The 21,386-nt window shown below is 50.7% G+C and overlaps 1 protein-coding gene across 2 annotated transcripts in view; it reads right to left on the bottom strand.

The window, feature by feature from the left end:
* reln (reelin) overlaps positions 1-21,386 on the bottom strand; it is a 128,949-nt gene that overhangs the window by 99,309 nt on the left and 8,254 nt on the right. For both annotated transcript variants that reach the window (XM_036517514.1, XM_036517513.1), the window contains exon 2: positions 132-239. In XM_036517514.1, coding sequence (XP_036373407.1) covers positions 132-239 — 108 coding nt within the window. The remainder of the gene's footprint in view (positions 1-131; positions 240-21,386) is intronic.

Below are 21,386 nucleotides of genomic sequence, written 5' to 3'. Positions count from 1 at the left end.
TATTTAGCTGCGTGATGGGTTGCAACTGCTGCACCTTAAGGTCTCAAAAATACCCACATTCCCGAACACTTTGACAACAAAGGGAGAACGTGCTCATTAGCCAGTCTGCTGTGATGTCATGCGGAACTCACCGAAGCCAAAGGCAGCGGGTGGAGGGATGGGAGCTGATTGGACGGTGGTGGAGGTGTAGAGCCCTGTGACCAGCAGACCGTCGAAATAGGTACTGGTGGAAATCGTCACTGAAAGAGAGAGAATGAGAAATTACGATGAGCGAAGGACAGAATTCACAGCGAGCATTTCGGCTAAAACTATCACTCTGCTGGAATTTGAGGAAACAATGATTTACATGTTATCCGTCATTTTCTCACAACTCACCATGCATGCTATCCACACACACACACACGCAAAGTCAAAGCTTGTGCTTCATCGACAACATCACTGCTTGCATTTATAGCCAATGTTATTATATAAAGACTGTACTGACATGAAATTGTCATTTTATATCTGTCAATTTGTGGGTACAAATCAAATACAAGATGGGTCCCAGATGTTAAAATGGAATGAAATGTGTTTGTATTCATTTCTGTTGAGTTATATTTGCTGATTTAAAGAAATGTCATTGAAGACACACTGTGTAAGTTGTTTGTAGTGACAGAGACTGTTGTAAGAAAAGTGCGTTACTACCGCAGTGCTATAGAGTTTCTGCATTCGGCACAGCAGGTCGCTGACATGGAAAGTGCTCCCTTTAACAAGCCACACGCATACCTGCCCTGTTGCTAACCGCTGTAGAGGACGGGCGCTAACGAGGCACGGTGATAACGAGGCACGGTGATTAAGGAACGTTTGCGCAGGCCACCCCCCCTCCCCCCCAGGGGGAGCGCAGCTGGGCAGCCAGGTGGCGGGCGGGGCCGGGGGCAGCGTTGGAGAGACTCTCTCCACCTGCCGTCTGTCACTGCGCGTTGGCTGCGTCAGGGTGGGGTTCCACCTGATGCGACGCACCTCAGGGTGTAACACACCCGTGAGAGCACGGCGAGGCACAGGTACAGATTCCGCTCAACACCTCTTCTCCATCACCAAACCATACCACACGGCCAAAAGACGACACATTTAAATGCTTCATTTGCCTGTTTGTGTAGATCGGCTTAATTACTACAATAAATGTTTAACAGCTCGTATACAACTTCCCTCTTCTCACTGGCCACTTTTTCTCCATGAAGCGAGGTTATTCTGAGTGTGGTACCTTACCGAAGGGTACAGCAGTGGGGAATCGAACCAGCAAACTTCTGGTTACGAGCCCTGCTCCTTACCGCTCTGCTACAGCGCCGCCCCTCGTTGGTCTCATTGGTTTGTGTTGTCTCTTTGAGCTCTGTCTTTCCTTCGGTCCCCATTTCTATGTGAAGCGAGTCTCAGTCTTCGCATGCCGTGACATTAACAGCACCTCTTAACCAAGTTGGCGGGCACGTCACAATTGTGGGAGACGCGCATGTACAGAAAGGAGGGTATAAACAACCGCAGAGACCTCCAGCGCAGTAAAATCCCCACAGACTAAACAGAGGCAGAACATGGAGAGGAGCTGTAGCCACAGCACTACCCTTCATTGAAGGTAAATACCATACAACACTGTGCCCACGAAAGGCATCCTCCAATAACTCAAGCTGTCATTTTCACTTTTGAGCTCTGGGAACGGCTTCATCAGGCTTTAAAACAAATTAGTTGTTAAAGTGGCGTGGACTGGGGGGTGACAGTCTGGCTTTGAGTCAACCAGACAAATCTACACACCGCAGAGTAGCTCAAAGAGAAAACACTCCCCACCAGAAATGAATAGATGTTTAAATATGTCTCATATTAAAAAAAAAAAATGTGTCTGACGCTCCCACTTTGTCGGTAACAAGGAGACAAGCAAATAACAGCGGAGACCCGGGGTAAGGGGAGAGTAATGGAAGCCAAATGTATGTCTGGACCAATGTGTAAATCCAGAGGCTAGGTCTGTTCAGCCGCAGAGAATTGTGGGAAAGGCTGTGGGAATCTGGGTGTTGACTGACTGGGCTTCGCCGTGGCTGGTGCCTCTCGTCTCTCTGTGTTCGAGGAGGCCCGTGTCTGCGCGTTAGTGGGGTGCGTGTTTCACGTCTGTAGGCAAATATTTGTTTTTTTTGTGTCTGCAGTCAGTCTGCCTCTCTGAGTGTAAAGTGTAGTCTATGGGTCTGTGTGTGTGTGTGTGTCTGGCAGAGATACACACAGGATTAAGCCTATATCCCGCCCCCGCCTTGTCTCTCTGTCGCGCCCTTCATTGCTCCCTCAATAATTCATCCCTGTTTTCTCAGTGCAGTATCCAAATTTCTCCACTCCTCTCCTCTCTTTCATGTCATGGGTGTTTTAAAATCAAAAAAGACCCTTATGCATCATTCTCTAAGTCTATGCCTATAACCAGTACAGGCTCAGCAAATAGGATGTACTAAGCACTCAATACTAGAGTTTCTCTACCAGAGCCTCCTGGTCTGGTGTGTGGAATGAGTGAAAGGCTTTGTCACAGGGATCACCAGTTAAAAACGTTACATTACATTACATGCATTAACATTACATGTATGATGTCATGTAATGTAATGTAATATGAAGTAAACACATAGCCAAGTGCACGAAACAGACTCCTACAGACAAACACACATTTACACACTTTCTCCCACACTGCACACAACAGGAGCTTCTCCATCAGTGGATAACATAGAGATATCAATGAAAACGGGCATCTGGTCTTCTCTGGCTGTTCTTCTCAATTATAATTGACGGGAATCCTGAAACCTCCCAAAATGATTTCATTGATCATGGAGGATGGGGGAAATTCAGGACGGAACAAACCACCCAAACATGGTAGCCCCTGGTCCTCCATGCTACCATGCTGGTTCATAGATTTAGTCACTTTTTTCCCCTCTTTGACAAAACACACACACATGCATGCAATTTACATTCCAGATGACCTGACTTTCAGAGGTTGCCTTTTCTGCAGCCCCCTGTGTGGATTTTAAAAGCTCTCTCTCTCTCTCTCTCTCTCTCTATCTCTCTCTCTCTCTCTCTCTCTCTCTCTCTCTCTCTCTATCCTCGCTCTTGTACAGCAATGTACCTGCATACCATTTGAAGTAGGTTCAGAGCAGGGGGGTAGGGGGGTGGGGGTGTTACACTCAAGCTCAAGCCCAGAGGCCACAGTTGGAGGTGGGGGGAGAGAGGGGGGCAGTGGTCCTCGGAGAGCACCACCTGATCCATGAAAATGCATGATCTAAATTATTTACACAGCCCCGTTCCGGGCGAAAGGGAGCTGCTGTAGCTGTTAGCGTAGAGAGCTAACAAAGCGAGGGCTGCTTGTGCACTCAGCCCCCCCTGCTACACCGTATGCGTACACCTGTAGGGGGTTCACCACAACACATGCATGATTCAAGACAGGAGATGACCAGGGCTTTGAGCGAGATGCTTTCTGAGGCTGTCTCGCGCGCCTCCTCTGAGGATCTCCTCTCTTCTGATCCCGGGCTGAGAGAAACTGAGCCTGCTTCGCTGGCCACGCCCCCTGGCGCTGGCGGTCCAGCCAGATTCTCGCTGTCTGTGCGGGAGGGGTCGGGATCAGGTGCCCGTCGCGTCTGGGCATCCGGATCTCGTTATCAATCTTTCCACGTGAAAAGGCAACCGGAGACCAGAGACCAGAGACAAAGGCAAGGCAGTGTGATTCCTGCACACCTGTGCGGTGCGTGAGAGATTCAGGTTTCGCCGTCTTGCCTGGTCACACTGCTACAAAGCCACCAGGAACAGAGAGAGGCGGCTACTGTCCGTGGGAGCATGCAGGCCAGGTAGACAGGTCACACTATTCCACCTTGTCTGCTCACAGAAACTGCTTCCCAACAACCTTTTTTATTGCGACAGACACCGGCATCTTGTATCTACCGCTGTCTCCTTAAAGCGCTCCTCATGTTTGTCTCCAAAAACGTTACCAGACAACGATTCCACTTATCTTTGACCTTAAATCCGAACTTCCTCCTCATTCCTCCCTCCATTTGCACGCCCGGGCCAGGGACCGAGCACAAAGCTGGCGTGTAAAAGCCGCGGCACGAACAGCTAAAAGCAAGGATTAGCGGCCTGAGAGCTCCGTGCGACGGGCCTGCCTTCTGGAGCAGGTGAAAGTGGGGCGAGCGCTTTGTTCAGAAAAGCTCTCAGAGTGCTGTGGGCGGCGCGGGGCTGGACAGCGGCTCGTTCTGGAGCGCCTGTGAGGGGCTGCACTCCGCGCTCAGGCTGTGCCACTCGGCGGGCCGCTCCGGTCACCCATGAGAGCCCTCGCCTTCCCGTCCCCAATGCCTCCTCTCAGAGAGGTCATCTGCGTGCTCGTGACACAGACAGCCTCTCGTTCCCCTGAACACCCACACCCCCTGTTACTTAACCCCCCACCCCACAAACCTCCAATCCTCAACCTCGCACCCGGAGCGGCCCCAATCCAGCCACACGATCACCACCCCCTTAACACCCTGCGGCAGCACATCACACCCCCCCCCCCCCCCCCACCCCACCCCATACACACACACACACACACACACACACACGCACCCCCACCCCCAAACCATGGCCCCGATCCGCCGTGCAATATTAATGCCGTGATCTGCCGAGCCTCATTACCGACACTGCACCACAACTCCTTCTGAGGAACTATTGATGGGCCGGGGGCCGTCCCCATGTCCCCGACTGTTCCCAGAACAGCGCGCTCACAGAGAATGGAAGGAAAAAAAAAAAAACGACAACAAAAAACAACAACAACAAAACACGGACAGCTCGCAGCTTCCTGTAGAGCCATCAGTAATTTCTGCCCAGGTGCGTGCAGAGGCGTTTCTTCACCCTGACGCACCAGCGGCCCCGCGTTAAAGCACACGCTTCCTCTCAGCCCCTTCCAGGCAAACTTTTCCACAATATTCCTGTCGTGTTAATATTTAACCCCCATGTCTTTGTTCCCCGTTGCCGGAACACTGGAGTTGAGTGTTTTAACGCCTACGTTGTGTGGCCGGCAGGAAAAAAAAAAAAAAATTGTTAATAAACAGAATGCATTCAAGTTATAACAAGGTCACGAAGTAAGGGCAGCAAAGTGAAGTCAGATGACAAGGTTCCTTTAAAACTTTAATGAACAGAGCGGTAAGTATAGTGATGTCTGGGCCTTCTGAACGGGCTGGCAAAACTACAAAAAAAAAAAAAAAAAAAGATAGAGGTGTTGCCTCTGCTCTCAGTCGGCTTGCCTTACCCCCACTCCCCACCCCCCACCCCCAACCCTCTCTCCCCCTGGAGCAGTCTGGGAAGGGTGGGAGCAAAGGGATTTATACAAACCCCTAATCCCACTGGGTACCGTACGCATAATACACCCCCCCTCCGGCCTGAAGGCTGGGGAGAGGGGGATGGAGAGAGATCTGCAGTTGTGGGAGGGGGTTGTTCTCAAGAGGAGGTGTGAAGGGGTGTATTTGAGATATGGGGGGGGGTAATGTGCAAGTATATAAGCATATGTTGGGGGTGTGGCATAGAGCTGCGTTTTAGATATTGGGGTGGGGGGTGCTGAGAGGTGTTGAGGGGTGAGTGTGTGTGCATGGGGGTGGGGGGGTGTGTGTGAACAGGGGCTGTGTGTGAGAGAGTGGAGAGGTTGCTCTGACAGACAGACAGCTCCCAGGATCGCATGGCCTGAGGGCATCTACTTCACCAGAGCAGGAGGGAGAGTGGTGTGGGAGAGGGAGAGAGGGGGAGAGGGGGAGAGAGGGAGGGGTACCAGGGGAGGCGGGGGCTGCCGGCTCCCCAAAGCGCTGCAGGTTGAGTGGAGAGAAAAGAGGAGAGGAGAGGAGAGAGGCGGGATGAATAATTCACACGCTGACAGGGAGCGGGTTCCTGGCGCCGTGTCCTACACAGCGGCGACAGAATCGGAGCGGGAGTCTGCACGGGGGCGGCAAATCACCTGACTGGTGCTAGGGGTCAGGGGTCAGAGGTCAGGGACATTGTCTTTCCATTCTACTACTGCATAGCTCAAATAAACCGCAGGGCAGCTCCACGGGTTGGTCCCCCCATACCAAAGGGACTCCTGCCCTCGTAAGGCATAAAAAAACGGCAAGCAACCTGATCAGGTGGCAGGAAGAAAACCGTGAGATGGCAGCAGCAGTAGGGGGGCGGCTTGTATAAGACCCTCCTGACTAATGCACTGCGACCCAGTTAAACTGGCCTCATTATGTGGAAGGCTTTCTCAATGACCCCTGATAATTCATCCAATTAACTAATCAAACCTAGAAGTGTGCACTGCTGCTCTCTTAGACCAGGGTTCACTGTTCCCGGGCCAGACCCCTCTCGCCTGGAAGACTCTCCAGCCTCACCCCCCTGGCTCCAGAGGGTTAAGGAGTGGCACGGAGCAAATAGCATCACACAGGGCGGGGCCGCGGTGGAGCACATTACTGCCGGCGTGGGAATACGGTCGCCGTGGAAACTCAACGGAACACGAGCTTCACGGCCGTGTCTCACGGCGCTGCCCAGCGCTGACAGCTTACTGGATCACAGCGCAGTTCCAAAACGCGCAAGAACAGGGCCCAGCGGTCCCCTAACTCCACAGTGGCCGATTTTGTAAGATTCAGCAAAAGCGGAGGACAACGCCCATTGGCAGAGGAATGGCGCATTACCTCACGGTTAGGTAATACCACAGCAAAGCGCTCTTGCCTGCTAGACAGGAAAGGAACTGTAATCTCGAGGTGTGACCCCAGGATACTTCACAGAAAGGGTCTGGGTTGCATGCTGTAATGCTCAAAGTATCACACTGCAAACAACTCCTTTCTGCTCTGGGCATAAAAACAAAACCCCTTCATAACTGAGGCCTTTGTGCCCAGCTGTTATGGACTACACCATGCTGGTTTAGACTTTTCGCTGAACAGCTAACCCAGGGATTTGCTCATACCAAATTAGACAATCTTATAAAGACTATCTGCTTGCTCTTGTACGAAGAAACATACAAGCAAAGTAGACGGCTCTTGCATGGCTGTTTGATAAATGGTTGGCACGGTACACAGCAAACAAGCAAATCCCCCAGGGTTCATTTCCAAATGCTTTTTGACTTCTTACAAGTGAGTTTGATTTGCTCGAGTCATACTTGCTCAGTGATCAAGCCAAGGCAGCTTTGATCAGTCTCACAGAACCGTAACTCTCTCCCAGCAAGACAAGTCCGCGAAGGCATCCTGTCACGCTGGGAACAGTCGCCAATGAAAACACGTATTAATGGCACGCAGGCCCCTGATTGGCTTTGGGTGACGTCGCCCGCCGGCAGATTAAGGCCGATGTCGAAATCGCTCCTCGCGGGCATATGGAGGAGCGGGGCGTGCCACCGCCATCCCAGGATCCCCTGCGGCCAGGAGCAGACCTCACTCAGGTGCGACTGACCAATCAGCTCCAGCGGAGCGTGATTTGCTGTGACAGGGCCACAGCGTGGGCGGAGCCCGCACCCCGCCCGCCCCCTCTGGCACCGCAGCAGGGGGTGCCTGCACGCCCGCCTACGCTCGCTGCCACCCCCCCCCACCCTTCTGGCTGCCAACCGCGGTCAGAGCACCTGGCACACCATACCCAGCCACACGCGGAAAAAAACATTTACAAGAGGAAAAAACAGAGACCAAAAAAAGGGGTCATTAATTCCGCCATTTGCTCTTTTGATCTCTCAGACTTCAATCAGAATCTTTTTAATACCGCTTTTCTTTTTTTTTTTTTTTTTTTTTTTTTTTTTTTATGGAGCAGGCCAAAAGCGCTTGGATTCCCCGCGCAGGGGATGAGATGAATAAAGATAGCTGGCCATCTGACCTACATCGCACTACAACACCCTGGCACGCGCAAGGGTATAAACGGAGGAGGAAATGAAGGATGGACACTGGGCCGGCCCCTCTCTGTCCATCTGTTTCCACAGTCAGGGCTGCGTCGGGGTGCCATATCCCCTCTGCACTTCCTTCCCAGATTCAGCTGTCAGTCACCTGTGCAGGGGGATCATGGGAGCAGGGGCGACTCCGCATCCTCTGCGGCGGGCGGGCGTGTGCGCGCCTGCCTGCGTGTTATGCGGAGATCTGTGGGAGAGGCTCGTTCCGGAGCAAAATGACCACTGGCCTTAATGAATTCATTCACACGTACGCACACGCACTTGAAATTTCAACTCGTGTTCGAGGCCGAGCGCGTGTGCGTGCGCGCGCGTGAGCGTGCACGTGCGTGAACGTGTGTGTGTGTGTGTGCACGTGAACGTGTGTGTGTGTGTGCGCCCGTGAACGTGTGTGTGTGCGTAAATGTGTGTGTGTGCACGCACTTGAACGTGTGTGTGTGTGTGTGTGTGTGCGTGTGCGCGCACGTGAACATGTGTGTGTGTGTGTGTGTGTCGTATCTCTGCAGCCCCAGTCTGATCTCAGCGGCGTCATTCCGTTGCATAACCAGCTGGCATCGCCCCACCCTGCTGGCACTGCCATCTGCCGCTGTGAGAGCTTACTGCAGCCAACCCCACACACCAACACTCCACTGAACACACGCTCAGAGCTCCCAGCACACACTGACACTGCTGAACACACACTCAGAGCTCCCAGCACACACTGACACTGCTGAACACACACTCAGAGCTCACAGCACACACTGACACTCTGCTGAACACGCACTCAGAGCTCCCAGCACACACTGACACTGCTGAACACACGCTCAGAGCACCCAGCACACACTGACACTGCTGAACACACGCTCAGAGCTCCCAGCACACACTGACACTGCTGAACACACACTCAGAGCTCCCAGCACACACTGACACTGCTGAACACACACTCAGAGCTCCCAGCACACACTGACACTCCGCTGAACACGCACTCAGAGCACCCAGCGCACACCGATACTCCCCAGTCTCCACAGACACAGCGCACTACACCTGAAATACCGCTAAAACTGAGCTGTATTACAGCTCGGATCTCACGGCACAGGCAGAATAATCAATAATGAGTCCAAGTGTGTGTGCGAGTGCATGCTTGCATGTGCATGTTTGCATGAAAGTGTGCATCTATGTGCACATGTCTGTGGTGTGCGTGCATGTGTTTATCTTTGCGCACATGTCTGTGTGTGGGCACATGGGTGAGTGTGCACCCACAGCCCTGAGCTCCATGCATATGAATGAGCTTCCACACAGACACCGCACAGAGCTGTGCTGTATCCAGCAGAACCGGTGGCAGGGTTCCATTTTGGAAGCCACAAGGATGTTTCTGATTGGAGGAGAGGGGGCCTGAGTCACCCGACTGGCCATTCCTCACAGACGGAAGTGAAGGAACAGCTCTGTCACTGACATCATGTTCCTCACACATATTAAATCACACACACGTTACATTATCACCATTTAGCAGACACCCTCATCCAGAGTGGATTACATAGGTTACAGCTTTTATGTATTGTCCATTTTTATAGCTGGATATTTACCAAAGCAATTGTGGGTCAAATACCTTGCCCAGGGGTACAGCAGCAGCACTCCAGCAGGGAATCAGACTGGCAACCTTTCGGTTATGAGCCCTGCACATAAGCACTGTTGTACACTGCTGCAAGTGTGTGTGTGTGTGTGTGTGTGTGTGTGTGTGTGTGTGTGTGTGTGTGTGTGTGTGTGTGTGTGAGTGAGTGTGAGTGTGAGAGAGAGAGAGAGATGTAATTGTTCCTTTTGGTTCAATATTGTGTATAGCAGAGGTGGTAGGTGCAGTAATACACAACTGAATGATAAAAAAATCCTCTTGGAGGCTCTTTCAAACATCAGATCTCCAGAAGACATGGTTTAAAATGAACTGAGAGAGAGAGAGTCAGAGAGAGAGAGAGAGAGAGAGAGAGAGAGAGTCAGAGAGAGAGAGAGAGAGAGAGAGAGAGAGGGAGAGAGAGAGAGAGAGAGAGAGAGTCAGAGAGAGAGAGAGAGAGAGAGAGAGGGAGAGAGAGAGAGAGAGAGAGAGAGAGAGAGTCAGAGAGAGAGAGAGAGAGAGAGAGAGAGAGAGAGTGCCTCCAAGGTGCCAAAGATGGTGCGCTCTGCTCATCGCAAACCTGCTGCCTTTTTGACAAATCAAAGGCTTTTCTCTCCATCTGTAAAGGAATGTCTTTGATACTAAATCACCTCGTGGTGCTTTTATCATTATTCATTAACTCGTTGGGCCGAGCCTTTTATCCGATGCAACAGAAACATTTCTAAAACCCACCGAGTTCTTTTAATGTAATAGCTTGAACTTTGGCTGAGGTACTTGTTCTCATGGTGTCCTGCCAAGGACTTGAAGCTCTGAGTGCCTTGGAAGGGGCTAACTTCAAAGACTTCATATTAATGACCCACTCGTACGGTTAGAAACCAGATCATAAATACATTACTATGTATTGATTGGGGAAGAAGTAAAAGCATTGGAGGTTAGTAAGTGGATAGTGGACTGGTAATAAGGCAGATAACAACTTCCATTTTGGCTGTTTTATTACCACTTCGGTAAGAAAGAAAACAAAGTATACATTCTGGTCAAAACATCCCAGTACATTAAAAAGAACATAATTCAACAATAATATTTATAGAATGGTAGTTTCTAAATTATATCACAGAATTATTTTTGTATGTTATTATCCTTTAACAACCTAGGTATTACTGGGACACTTTAATCATTAAGTTAAAATGCATACAATTAACAGGCAATTACTATCAATGTAACCGCTAACCATAAGGCCACAGTGCCATCCCCAGCAAGTACAATGAGAAGCATTGGACAGGCATCTATGAAAGAGTCACAGTTATCGGTACAACCTAAGCGGTGCCTTTGAATAGTGCTTTGGATTTCGTTTCCTCTCTGTATCAGAGTGAGGGCGGCACTCAGGGGACGGTCCCCACCTCGTCCTGCGGTGACCGCGAGGACACGCCAAGAGCCAGCTGGCGGAGCTCGCGTTTGATAATCATCAGATGCCATGCTCGGCCCTGGCTGCTGTGTCACATACCCCCGGGGAGGGGGGAGGCCACACCGACGGGGGGCCGGATTGTCAGTCCTGTCCTCATTTCGCGGGTGAGAGAAAAGGAACCGTCAAGCTATGCTACTCGCTCACTGGGAAAGCAGCTACATCCGCAGTGAGTCACTTTAACTTTGATTTGACAGATCTCCCCCAATTAGCTACGCTGGGTGTTTTAGAGAAGCCGTTTATGCTAAGCACTTTGCCCAAGGGCACACTTAGCTGTGTCACGTCCAGGCATCACACCTGCAACCCACTGGTTCCTCATCCCAATGCTGTGTCACACGCTGTTGTCCTATGCTAATGTCTGACTACCCATACACCTGCAGAACCATGAAAAAAAATCCCAGCATTCCAAAATCACCTTAACAAGAGTTCTGACACAGTCCTGTATCCCTAACCTTGCACTACAGAAATCTACATCACATGCAACTTCATTTTTTTTTCTTTTTTGTACTCTTTGCCAGTCGTAGGAGTAAGATGGAAAAATCAAGCTCATATCAGTTCCATGTGCTTGCCAGATGCCAGCAGCCCTTACATCCAGTAGCCAAGGCCACAGCCAACATCTTCATCCGACACCACAGCCCGGCCCCGGGGCACCCACACACGCAGCGGCTGGAAGATGCAGCCTCGCTAACGCACAGCAAACGAGCGCTCTGGCGGAGCACTGCTCTTCAGGCAGATGAGAGTTCAGTGCTCCGGGAGGAGAATGCCTGGAATTCTGGGAAACGGTCTCAGAGCTCAGTCAGCCTGATGCATTCAGCCTGGAGCAAAACTAATGGGGAGCCGGCACAAGACCCCAAACCCCCTTTCCTGTACACACACACACGCACACAGATGTGCGCGCACACACACACATAGACACACACACACACACACACACACACACAAGACAGTAACTGAATCCACAACCAAATGCACAGGTTCCACAAAAGGATAAAGATATTAAAGAAATGGATACTGAGACCATGTGTCTTTTTGCATGCTTCTTAGCAAATAAAAAAAAAAAAAAAAAAAAAAACAACCAAGGATGTCCATGTTTAGGGGCACATATAAAGTAACACTAATTCACTCACACGCACACACAATCGCATACACAGACACAAGAGTGGGAATTGCTAATCAGAATGGAATGAATGGAGGGAGCAGAACCAATGCAGTCCTTTTCCCTGTGCAGCCTTCACAATAGAAAAATATGTCTGTCCTCATCTTCCTCCAGCATTGTTCTCCGTCCGTCCCACACCTGTCCTCCAAAGCTAAGATCTCACAGGAAACAGGAAGCCTCTCGCAGCTGACCCCCCCAACCACCCTCCACAGCTCCTGGGAATAGCCGGGACGTCCCAAACAGGGACACTGACCCTTCAGCCCTGGTGACCTCCACACCCCCCCACATCTGTCCCGCTTCCTCTAAGAACCCCCATGGACAACATTTAAAAAATAATTTATTGACCAGACAGAGCGGCCTGGACTCTATCAAATCTGGAAGGGCTGTGAGACTATTTAGAATGCGCATTTTGAGAGGATCGATTCTGCCACGGCCAAATGAAAAGCAATTTAAAGCTAAGCTAATTAATTATTAAATTCATTAATCATCTCCCTTTTTCTGACATTCTCTTCACTCTCCTGTTCTTCTCTGCGGTCTCTATCTACTCTCTCATGTCCTGGTCTCATTTTGCAGGTGGTTTAATTCAAAGCAAATGCACATTGGGCAAAGAGCACAGCCACATGCTCAAAAGCAGAAGAGAGGGTAGAGAGAGGGTCATGGCCATGTTTGGACTGCCCACTGTCCCACACATACACACACACACACACACACACACACCTCTTTCTGCCTTTTCACTGGACACCCGAAGCCACAGCTTTAACGAGCTCCTTGACCCTCCGCTTCTTACCGCGAAACGTTTTTTTTTTTTTTTTTTTTACAAGCTCAGAGATGAGATCCATCAATCGTCAATCACCCCGTTCCTCTTTCGGAACGAGCTCACCACTGGAACCCCGCCCAGCTCCGCAATGCGCCGCGGCCTCAGACTCCCGTCCAGGAACATTCTGGACACGGCCAGAACCTTCTCACTTTCTTAAAGGCTCGCTTTGTCAAGACATCAAGGAACTTCTGTCTAATTGTTGGAATTAGTTACAGAGCCAGAACGCATCCTGTGAGCGATATCTGACTTGATTTGCTGTGAATGTACTGACATAAGCTACTCCCTCCTTGTTGATATGGTTACTAGACAACTGCACCGCAGTTCGAACTTTGAAATGGTGCGGAGATCAGCATGTGCCGGATCGGGAGTGGAGAAGGCAGCTCTGGGGCGCTGCTCAGACAGAGAGCATTAGGGAGGAGTATTATAAGAGCAGAGATGATGGAGGGAGAACCGCGGGGATGGGTACACTGAGAGAGAGAGAGCGAGAGAGAGAAAGAGACAGAGAGGGGGTGAGTGAGCTTGTCTGGAGGGGGGTCATCTATTTTTCATTCTCGAGTTTCTGGATCGGGCCTGAAATGGATTCTATTTGCTTCTGCACCCACATCAGCATCTCCACCTCCACTGCTGCTTAACTCTTCGCTGACTTTGCTACTCTGACATCCTGCTCAAGCCTTCCTCTGGCAAAATCTCCGCTCCCCCCCCCACACACCCACCCCCAAAATGTGCAGGGTTTGTCTGCATTTTAAAGAGTAGCAGAGGTGTTTAAGCGAGATAAAACTGAAGCTGCAATCCAGAGTCGGAGTCTGACGATGGAGTTTGCACTGCTGCGTCGCTGGCAGTGACAGGGTTAACACTGCTCTGTGCTTTGAGACCTGTTTGCATTGTGTGGGAGTGTAGTCCAGTTGTGCAGAGACCGTGTTACAGTATTTCCCAAATGTGTTGCCTTGAGTCCTGAGAGCAAATGTCATACTTAAATTGAATTGACCGTTCGCTCGTAATGCCATCAGAATGCAATCTGAGCAGGATGTTTAAGACAGAACAAACAGATCAAAATCAAACAAATTAATCTCATAAGACCCCCCCCTTCCCCCCCCCCCCCAAAGACAACTCATCTGGAAAACAACACAGACTGAGTTGGGTATTCTGTTATTTAAGCATAGGCTCCTCTCGTAGTCATTAAAATGTCACAGGTATAGGATAGTCAGTGGCTGGAATTGTCAACCAATTACAAAAAAAAAATAGAAATGGCTTTCACAACAGGCTGATTTTAGGGCTCAAATTGGCCTTTCTATTAAAGAATCAAGCTCCAAACACAGTGATCCCAGACCACTCCCAAACCCCACCCCCTCCACCCTCTGTGACAAGCCCCCAGCCCGCAGCGAAAGACCCAACCTGTGTGCAACACAGTAGCATGCCCCACCCCCTTCCACTCACTGTAACGAACCCCAACCCCCACTACAACCCCCGTGGGACGGCCAAGCTTCACACTCACGCAGCGACAAACCCCGCCCCCTCCAGTTACCGTGACAATGCCCTGCGGCCGTGTAGGCCAATCTGTACGTTTGACACAGTAGCAAACCACGCCCCCCCCCCCCCCTCCAATCAGCATGACAAAGCACAGCCACCATGTAGGCCAATCTCTACATTTGACACAGCATCAAACCCCACCCCCTCCAATTACCGTGACAAAGCCCAGCCCCCCCCCCCCCCCCCCCGTGCAGGCCTATCTGCACACTGACACGGCGACAAAGCGCTCCGGACAGCGCTATGTCGCGCCGCCGCGTACCATCTCAGCAGACAGGAGCAGACAGCTGCACGGTGTCTGCGCGCATCTCCCTCCCGACGCTCCCGGCCCCTGCAGACAGCAGCCACAGATACCTTCCGGGTGTCAGCTGGTGCCAACAGGCCCTTCTGTTCCTCAAAGCAAGGATGTAATAGCTTTAATATAAATAATAGAGCCGTCGCTTCCGAGAGGGCTTTTGTGCGCAAAGCGAGCGCGTCTCTCTCTCTCCCTCTCCCTCTCTGCAGTTTGCTTTGTCTCCGCGCATTAGCGTCCACCAAAACGCTGAGAGACGGAGCGGAGATCTGAAGATTAGAGCTCATTATAAACGTAGTCTCCAGCTTAGCAATCACATCACACTCCCAAGCAAACACACAAGAACGCTCCCAGAGTGCGGCGTCTGAAAAGGGGGAAGAGTAATTTCTCTGATTACCCACCGAGCTTCAGAAAGTCAGAAGAAAGTGGAGATTGGCCATTTTCGTGATGAAAAAATGACAAATTAGGAAATTAGGGGGGAAATGTTCGGGAACACAAAATAACTGACAGGCATGAAGCACTAAACTTTCTTCTGTCTGCACTCTCCTTTTCAGCCTTGCATGAAAATGACAGCTAAAAGCTGCCTAAGTATAAAGCATTTACCCCGGTCTAAAGTCTAAAATGCCTCCATCTGTCTTCCATACGGACGCCTAACAAAAGGGAGAGTGGAGCAGGCGATGAGGAAATCTATAGCGCTGAGTGGGGGGATTGATTTCTAATTAAAAGGCCGGTTTCGGTAATGAAAGCGTTGAGGTGCCGGGACTGGCAACTGATCAATGGGGAGCGCTTCCCGTGAGACCGCCGTCTTAATCACCCAGGCCCGGGCCTAACGAGATCACGCTCGTCGCTGTAATTAACGCCCCCATCACCACCACCACCACCACCACCACCCCCCCACCGCACCCCACCCCTCCCTCCATGTCTGTCTCCGAGCCTCCTCTCCCGGTCGATGGCGAGGGAGGACACGGAAGGATGGGTGTCTCTCTGTCTCCGCACCACTCTCCAGCCACCTCGGCTCACAGCAGGCAAAAAAATAAATAAATAAATAAACTCAGGAAATTGGTGTCGGCCACTGGCAGCCTGAAACGCCCCCGCCAGTCCTGGCACAGATCAGGAAAAGACTGCGACCGTGCAGGCCATCAGCTGTAATCGATGCGCAGCCCCGGTCTTACAGGTCTCTATAAATGTTTTGACGGCCTTAATTCACACGCTCCACAAAGACCTGCGGTCGGCCGCAGCACAAGCAGGGAGGCCAACCCGCGAAGCCGAGACCAGGGGGTTACGGACGCTCACCGCGATCCGAACACTGTTCGGCGTTGTTCTGAAACACCTTTCCTTCAGCGCTGTCAGTTTGTGACAAACTGTAAGTGTGATTTTTTTTTTTTTGTATCTTTTTTTCACCGGCGGGGGTCACCGGTGTCTCTGGTTGTTTGAGGATGGGTGGTAATTGCAGAGGTGCGAGGTGAGAGCCAGTTTAATTTCCCATCCTCGCTGCCCTGGGGGGGGGGGGGGGGGGGGTTGAAGAGGATGAGGTGGGCGGGGAGTTGGGGGGGGGGGGGGGTGTAGTGAGTCATCTCAGCACAGGATACAGACACAGTCAGGGCAACCCAGAGCCGAGTCTCCTGAACAAAATCAGGTCATTTCCCCGACAAAAGACCTGCAAACACACTTGACCCTTTAACTCACTGCTCTAGGCAGCAACTGCAATATCAGTGTGTAGGTTTTAGTCTTTCATGGAAACCCCCTTGGAAGGGTTCTTTCGAAGCAAAACAAAGGGTCCGTTGATTGGCAAAGTACCAAAGACCAGGAAACAGCTCAATGAATGTCATAGACCTGTACAGAGGCTGCCACTGGAAGAAGCCTCCAATCGTATTTCAGACCAGCTATGAACAGTAGCACGTAGTTACCTATGAAAAACTACCCTGCCATAAAGTACCCAGTGCATGTTTGCTTGAGTTTCTGTTTTCATTCCTGAGTCTTTGGGTGGCACAAAGGAGAGGGCCCCCCCACTGCTAATTGGTCCTGACCAACTCCAGCCTCATCTCCATTTTTCCTCTTCACACACGCTTTCCAAGGAGATCGCCGCGCTGAGGAGAATCTCTGAGCCACTCAGGCACAAAGACGACAGAGCCGGTCTGACTCGGTTACTTGCACTCACATTAAAAATACAAAAACAATGACTTGCAGTTCCTTTCTCGCTTTCTGAAGTTTGTGATTTTACTTGTCCTGAGAGCTGGTGTGGCAGGTCTGCCTAAAAAACGTCCCGTCAATCATCCAGCTCTGGTGCACTCTTTGAAAGGAGCACCCTTCCTCTTCCTCTGAGTACCAGCTGCGAAGCGCCAACAAGCAGTCTTCCAAAGACGACCCATAACCTATAATCCATACTCTGAATAAGTATGGATTGAGCAGAAGAACAGCTAAAGGCCACAGCTCAGATTAACCATGATTGGCTGCCCATTTTCACACCGCACTTTCCCATTGGTTTCTGATCAAATGTCTTTGATGACATAGATAAGTGAGTTGGCATCCACAGCCCTGCTCTGTTCTCACCTGTGAGGGTAAAGGGGTCTCTGGCTTCACTCCCACTCAATCCCCACTTCACTGGCTCGGCCAGGACAAGTGCTGCCAGGGTCAGAGGTCAACATCTCTCCAGCGCTGTGGACATTTCCTTGTGCTTGCTGACTGTCGTAAAGGCCACAAGTCCATTGGGCTCATTAAAGCCATCTTTGACAGAGTTGTCTGCAAGGAGCCACTTGAAATTTGAGGCTCATGGATTCATCTATTAAAAAAAAAGTTTGACAAGAACAGGGATAACCTCATCATGAGGCGGGAATGGTGAGAAGATGTTCCCACCATGTTTCATAACTGTAAAGCATTACTGGGTGTGGATATGCAGGGGTCAGGATTGTCTGGGTGGGGTAGCAGGGCAGTAGGGAGGGGGGGGTATCACTGCAGATCAGATTTATTATCCAGAGGGTGTTTGCCTCCAGAGCGAGAGCCTTTAGACAGGGGGGGTAATCTCCCATCGCCAGACTCCAGCCCCTCCCGGTGGGGCTGAGCCTAATCTGACCGCGGCACGCGACACGGCGCCTGCGTCGCCGGGACAGGGGGGCACCACACGCTGCGCTCAATGCTATCTGCAGGCCTGCCGCGGCGCCCCCCGGGGGCAGGGATTACACCGGGCTGAATGGAGACGCGGCCGCCGCCTGCCCGTACTCTCACCACCCCCATTCAAAAGTCCCGGATCCGCCGCCCTGCCCCTGCCCCCCCCCACCGGGTCTGACACGCTGATAAACAGAGCCAGCCTGGTGCGCTGACCCCCCCGTACCAGGGGGTAACAATATCTGGGAAGATGATGAAAGCACAGTGTTATTTTTTTCTTTTTGGGGTCTACTTTCCCAAAACTTGCTCTTCGTTGGTATGCTGCACCGCGCAGTTCACTGAACTTCTCACAGGTGTATCAAATAATTTTTTTTTTTTTTTTTTTATACGATGAAATAAAATTGTGCCAGAGAGTCTGTTTGAGGGAGGTCCATCAATTTTAGAGAGAAACAGAAATGAAGGCAGCGAGGAGCAAGAGTCAAGAGCAGTAAAACCACAGAAAGCAACAAGGAAACCAAGTAAAATGGAAGACTGCAAAATCAGAAGGGAACATGGTATCAGGAAAGAGGCAGGCAGAGAGAGAGAGAGGCTGAGAAAAGGGGCGGGGCTAAGCCTAGTGATGGAGGTAGTCATGCTTTGTTCAAAATTGTACATTTTGGATAAGGATGTTGGACACGAGTTCACACAGAAGGACATCATTTAGGGGTTGCTGTTACGACGATATTGCCGAATAGGTCATCAATACGTTATTGTCGAACCATCTTCTAGTGTAACGATCTGGTGCTCAGTAGTGTTCGGTAACTGCGGTTACGGAATAACTCATCGACATGGTATTGTTCAGTAAGTGTTATGATGTGATGCTAAGCTCAGTGCTGTTCGGTGCGCGGCTTTTTCTCCTGGGGACCAGCGCATTGTTCTCAGCTGCTCTCTGCGCTGGGCCGCGTTTAACACGCCTGGCAGCGCGGCTCCACCTCTCACACACAGAGCCCGGGGTGTGCTGTTATCTGGAAGGGCTGGTGGTCCAGGAGCTGAGTCTCCCCTCTCTGTTCCAGCAAAGGCTTTAAACCTCTGCCTGTTTCCTACAGCAGAGAGTGGGAGGGTTGGGGGGGGTTGCAGGCTGGATTGTGAATCACTCCCCCCATCCCCTCCCCAACTCATCTCATGTCCCCCCTCCAGAAAAAAAAAAAATAAAACACTCACTCATTGTTATCAGCACAGAAAGGCAACCTCACCTCCCAACCCAACAGGCACAAACACAGCCCACCAGCCCACCCTTCAAATAATTTCTCTCATGCATACATAAACACGCGCACACACTGCCTCGTTAAGAGCTTTCGATTTTGGACGCAAAATAAAGAGGAGATGGAAGGGGGGGGGGGACAAAAACACAAAAAAAACCACCCGTTCTGCGTCGGCTGCCCAGATAAGGCTGGCACGCGCGCACAGCTGCCTGGCACGCCACGCTCGAGCTGGCACCTCTTTCCGCCACGCTCGCGGGCTACACCTGGCGCGACGCTGGCACCGCGCTGGCGCAGGGAAGGGGGCCGCCGCCGCCGCCACTGCTGCTGCTGCTGCTATCCAGGGTAGCTCTCTGTGTCCAGACACGACTGATTAATTTTGCAGAGAGCTCTTTTCCCTGCTCAAAACCGGCCCCCGCCGCTGGAAGCTGCAGAGGCACGGCATTGTTAGCGCCTCGTTCCCCCCCCCCATCCATCCCCCGTCCCCCCAGCACCATCGGCAGAGCCCTCATATTTGAAACTGCCAACAGTAGCACTGCAGTTCACACATTATTTGCTTTGCAGACACCTTTATCCAAAGCAACTCTCACAGCTAACATTTTACTTACCATCCACTTATACAGCTGGGTATTTACTTAAGTCGTTTTTTTTTTTTTTTGCTCAAGGATCAACTGCACAGCACTACTTGAAAACTGAACTGTCAACCTTTGGATTAAATGTGGCGGCAGTGAAGCGTAGTGGTAAGGAGCAGCACTCATAACCGAAAGGGTACTGCTGCAGTAGCCCTGAGCAAGGTACTTAACCCACAACCGCCTCAGTAAATATCCGGCTGTACAAATGGATAACGTGTCAAAATTATAACCTATGTAATTCACTCTGGATAAGAACGTCTGCTAAATGCCGATAATGTAATGTAACGTAAAATGTGTTGCTCCCTGCCACTATGCAACAACGCTGCCCGGCAACCGTTCTCCAGAGCGACTGCCGAAGTAAACAATTTATGGAACTATGCTCTACCTGATCTCACAGCAATGAATATGAGTAATATGCAATGCATATATGTATGAACAGGACCGCACATCTCAAGATGGACACTCATATGGATCTCTGACTGGCACAAGGGGTCTCCAGCAGTGCAGCATAGTGGTTAAGGAGCAGGACTCGTAACCGAAAGGTTGCCAGTTTGATTCCCCACGGGGGCACTGCTGCTGTACCCTTGGGCAATGTACTTAACCTGCAATTTCCTCAGTAAATATCCAGCTGTATAAATGGATAACATTGTAGAAAACCTGTAATTGATCCAAGTCGCTCTGAATAAGAACATCTGCTAAATGCCAATAATGTAATAGCAAAAAATGTAACGTTCCCAAAGTCCTATGCAGGGGACAGTCCCACATCTGGCTGCATCACCTCATGGAAAAGACGGCGACTCAGCCTTTCCCTTTTCGGGACACAGGTTACGTCACAAGTCATATGACCAACCCCCCCCACCCCGCGGCAACAGGAACCCGAGGTGATAAAACAAAACAAAAAAAAAAAGATTTCAAGGACACGTAATTACAGTTATAACGGAATTAGAATAAGACCCCGAGGGCCATTCAAATGTCACAGGATGTCAGAATGATATTACGACTGCATTTCTGGAAAGTCACTGGCAATGGTTCAATGCCAAATTAAATCTTGCTAGACTTTCTGATTGTCCAGACACCCTGCCAGCAGATGGGTGGTTCAGCACCCCCCAGGCGGTAGGCATTCTGACTTTCATCACTATGTCATTAGCATTCCCCGAATGGTGGAGATTACGGTTATTGTGTACAGACATTAATTAACATGGATTTGTGATGTTCCCCATGCTGTCAGAGTTGCCATCAGGTCAGGTAATGGCCGAATATAGGGAGAGGTAGTCATGACTGAATACTTGTACTGCACAGAAGGTAGCTAATGTCTGATTATCTGATACTACCTACCTGAAAGCTGACAGAACTCAAAAGCTAACACTGCCTCTAGCTAGTGTTAACTCTAACGCTAACATGTAAGTAGTGATTTCATTTAACCATTTCTCCCATTCAGCTCACAGCAGCGTCCTGACTGTATGTAGTAATGGCAGGAGAATGTACATTTTTCATATTTGTTGCCATTATTTAAGAGCTGGGATGATCAGAGAGCCAGGAGAGAAGTCTAACTTCTCCCATCATCTGTCAGTCCTGAAATCCATCCCCATTTCCACCCTATGAGAGGATCTGTCTGTGTCATTCCAAAGTCAGTCAGGCCAGTGGAATGTCTATCCATGCCCATAACTCTACCTTCTTATTCAATGTGACC

The sequence above is a fragment of the Megalops cyprinoides genome, chromosome 23 (assembly GCF_013368585.1).
Source record: "Megalops cyprinoides isolate fMegCyp1 chromosome 23, fMegCyp1.pri, whole genome shotgun sequence".
NCBI lineage: Eukaryota > Metazoa > Chordata > Actinopteri > Elopiformes > Megalopidae > Megalops > Megalops cyprinoides.
The sequence above is the reverse complement of the archived record's forward strand: the minus strand, read 5'-3'. Positions and strand labels throughout refer to the sequence as shown.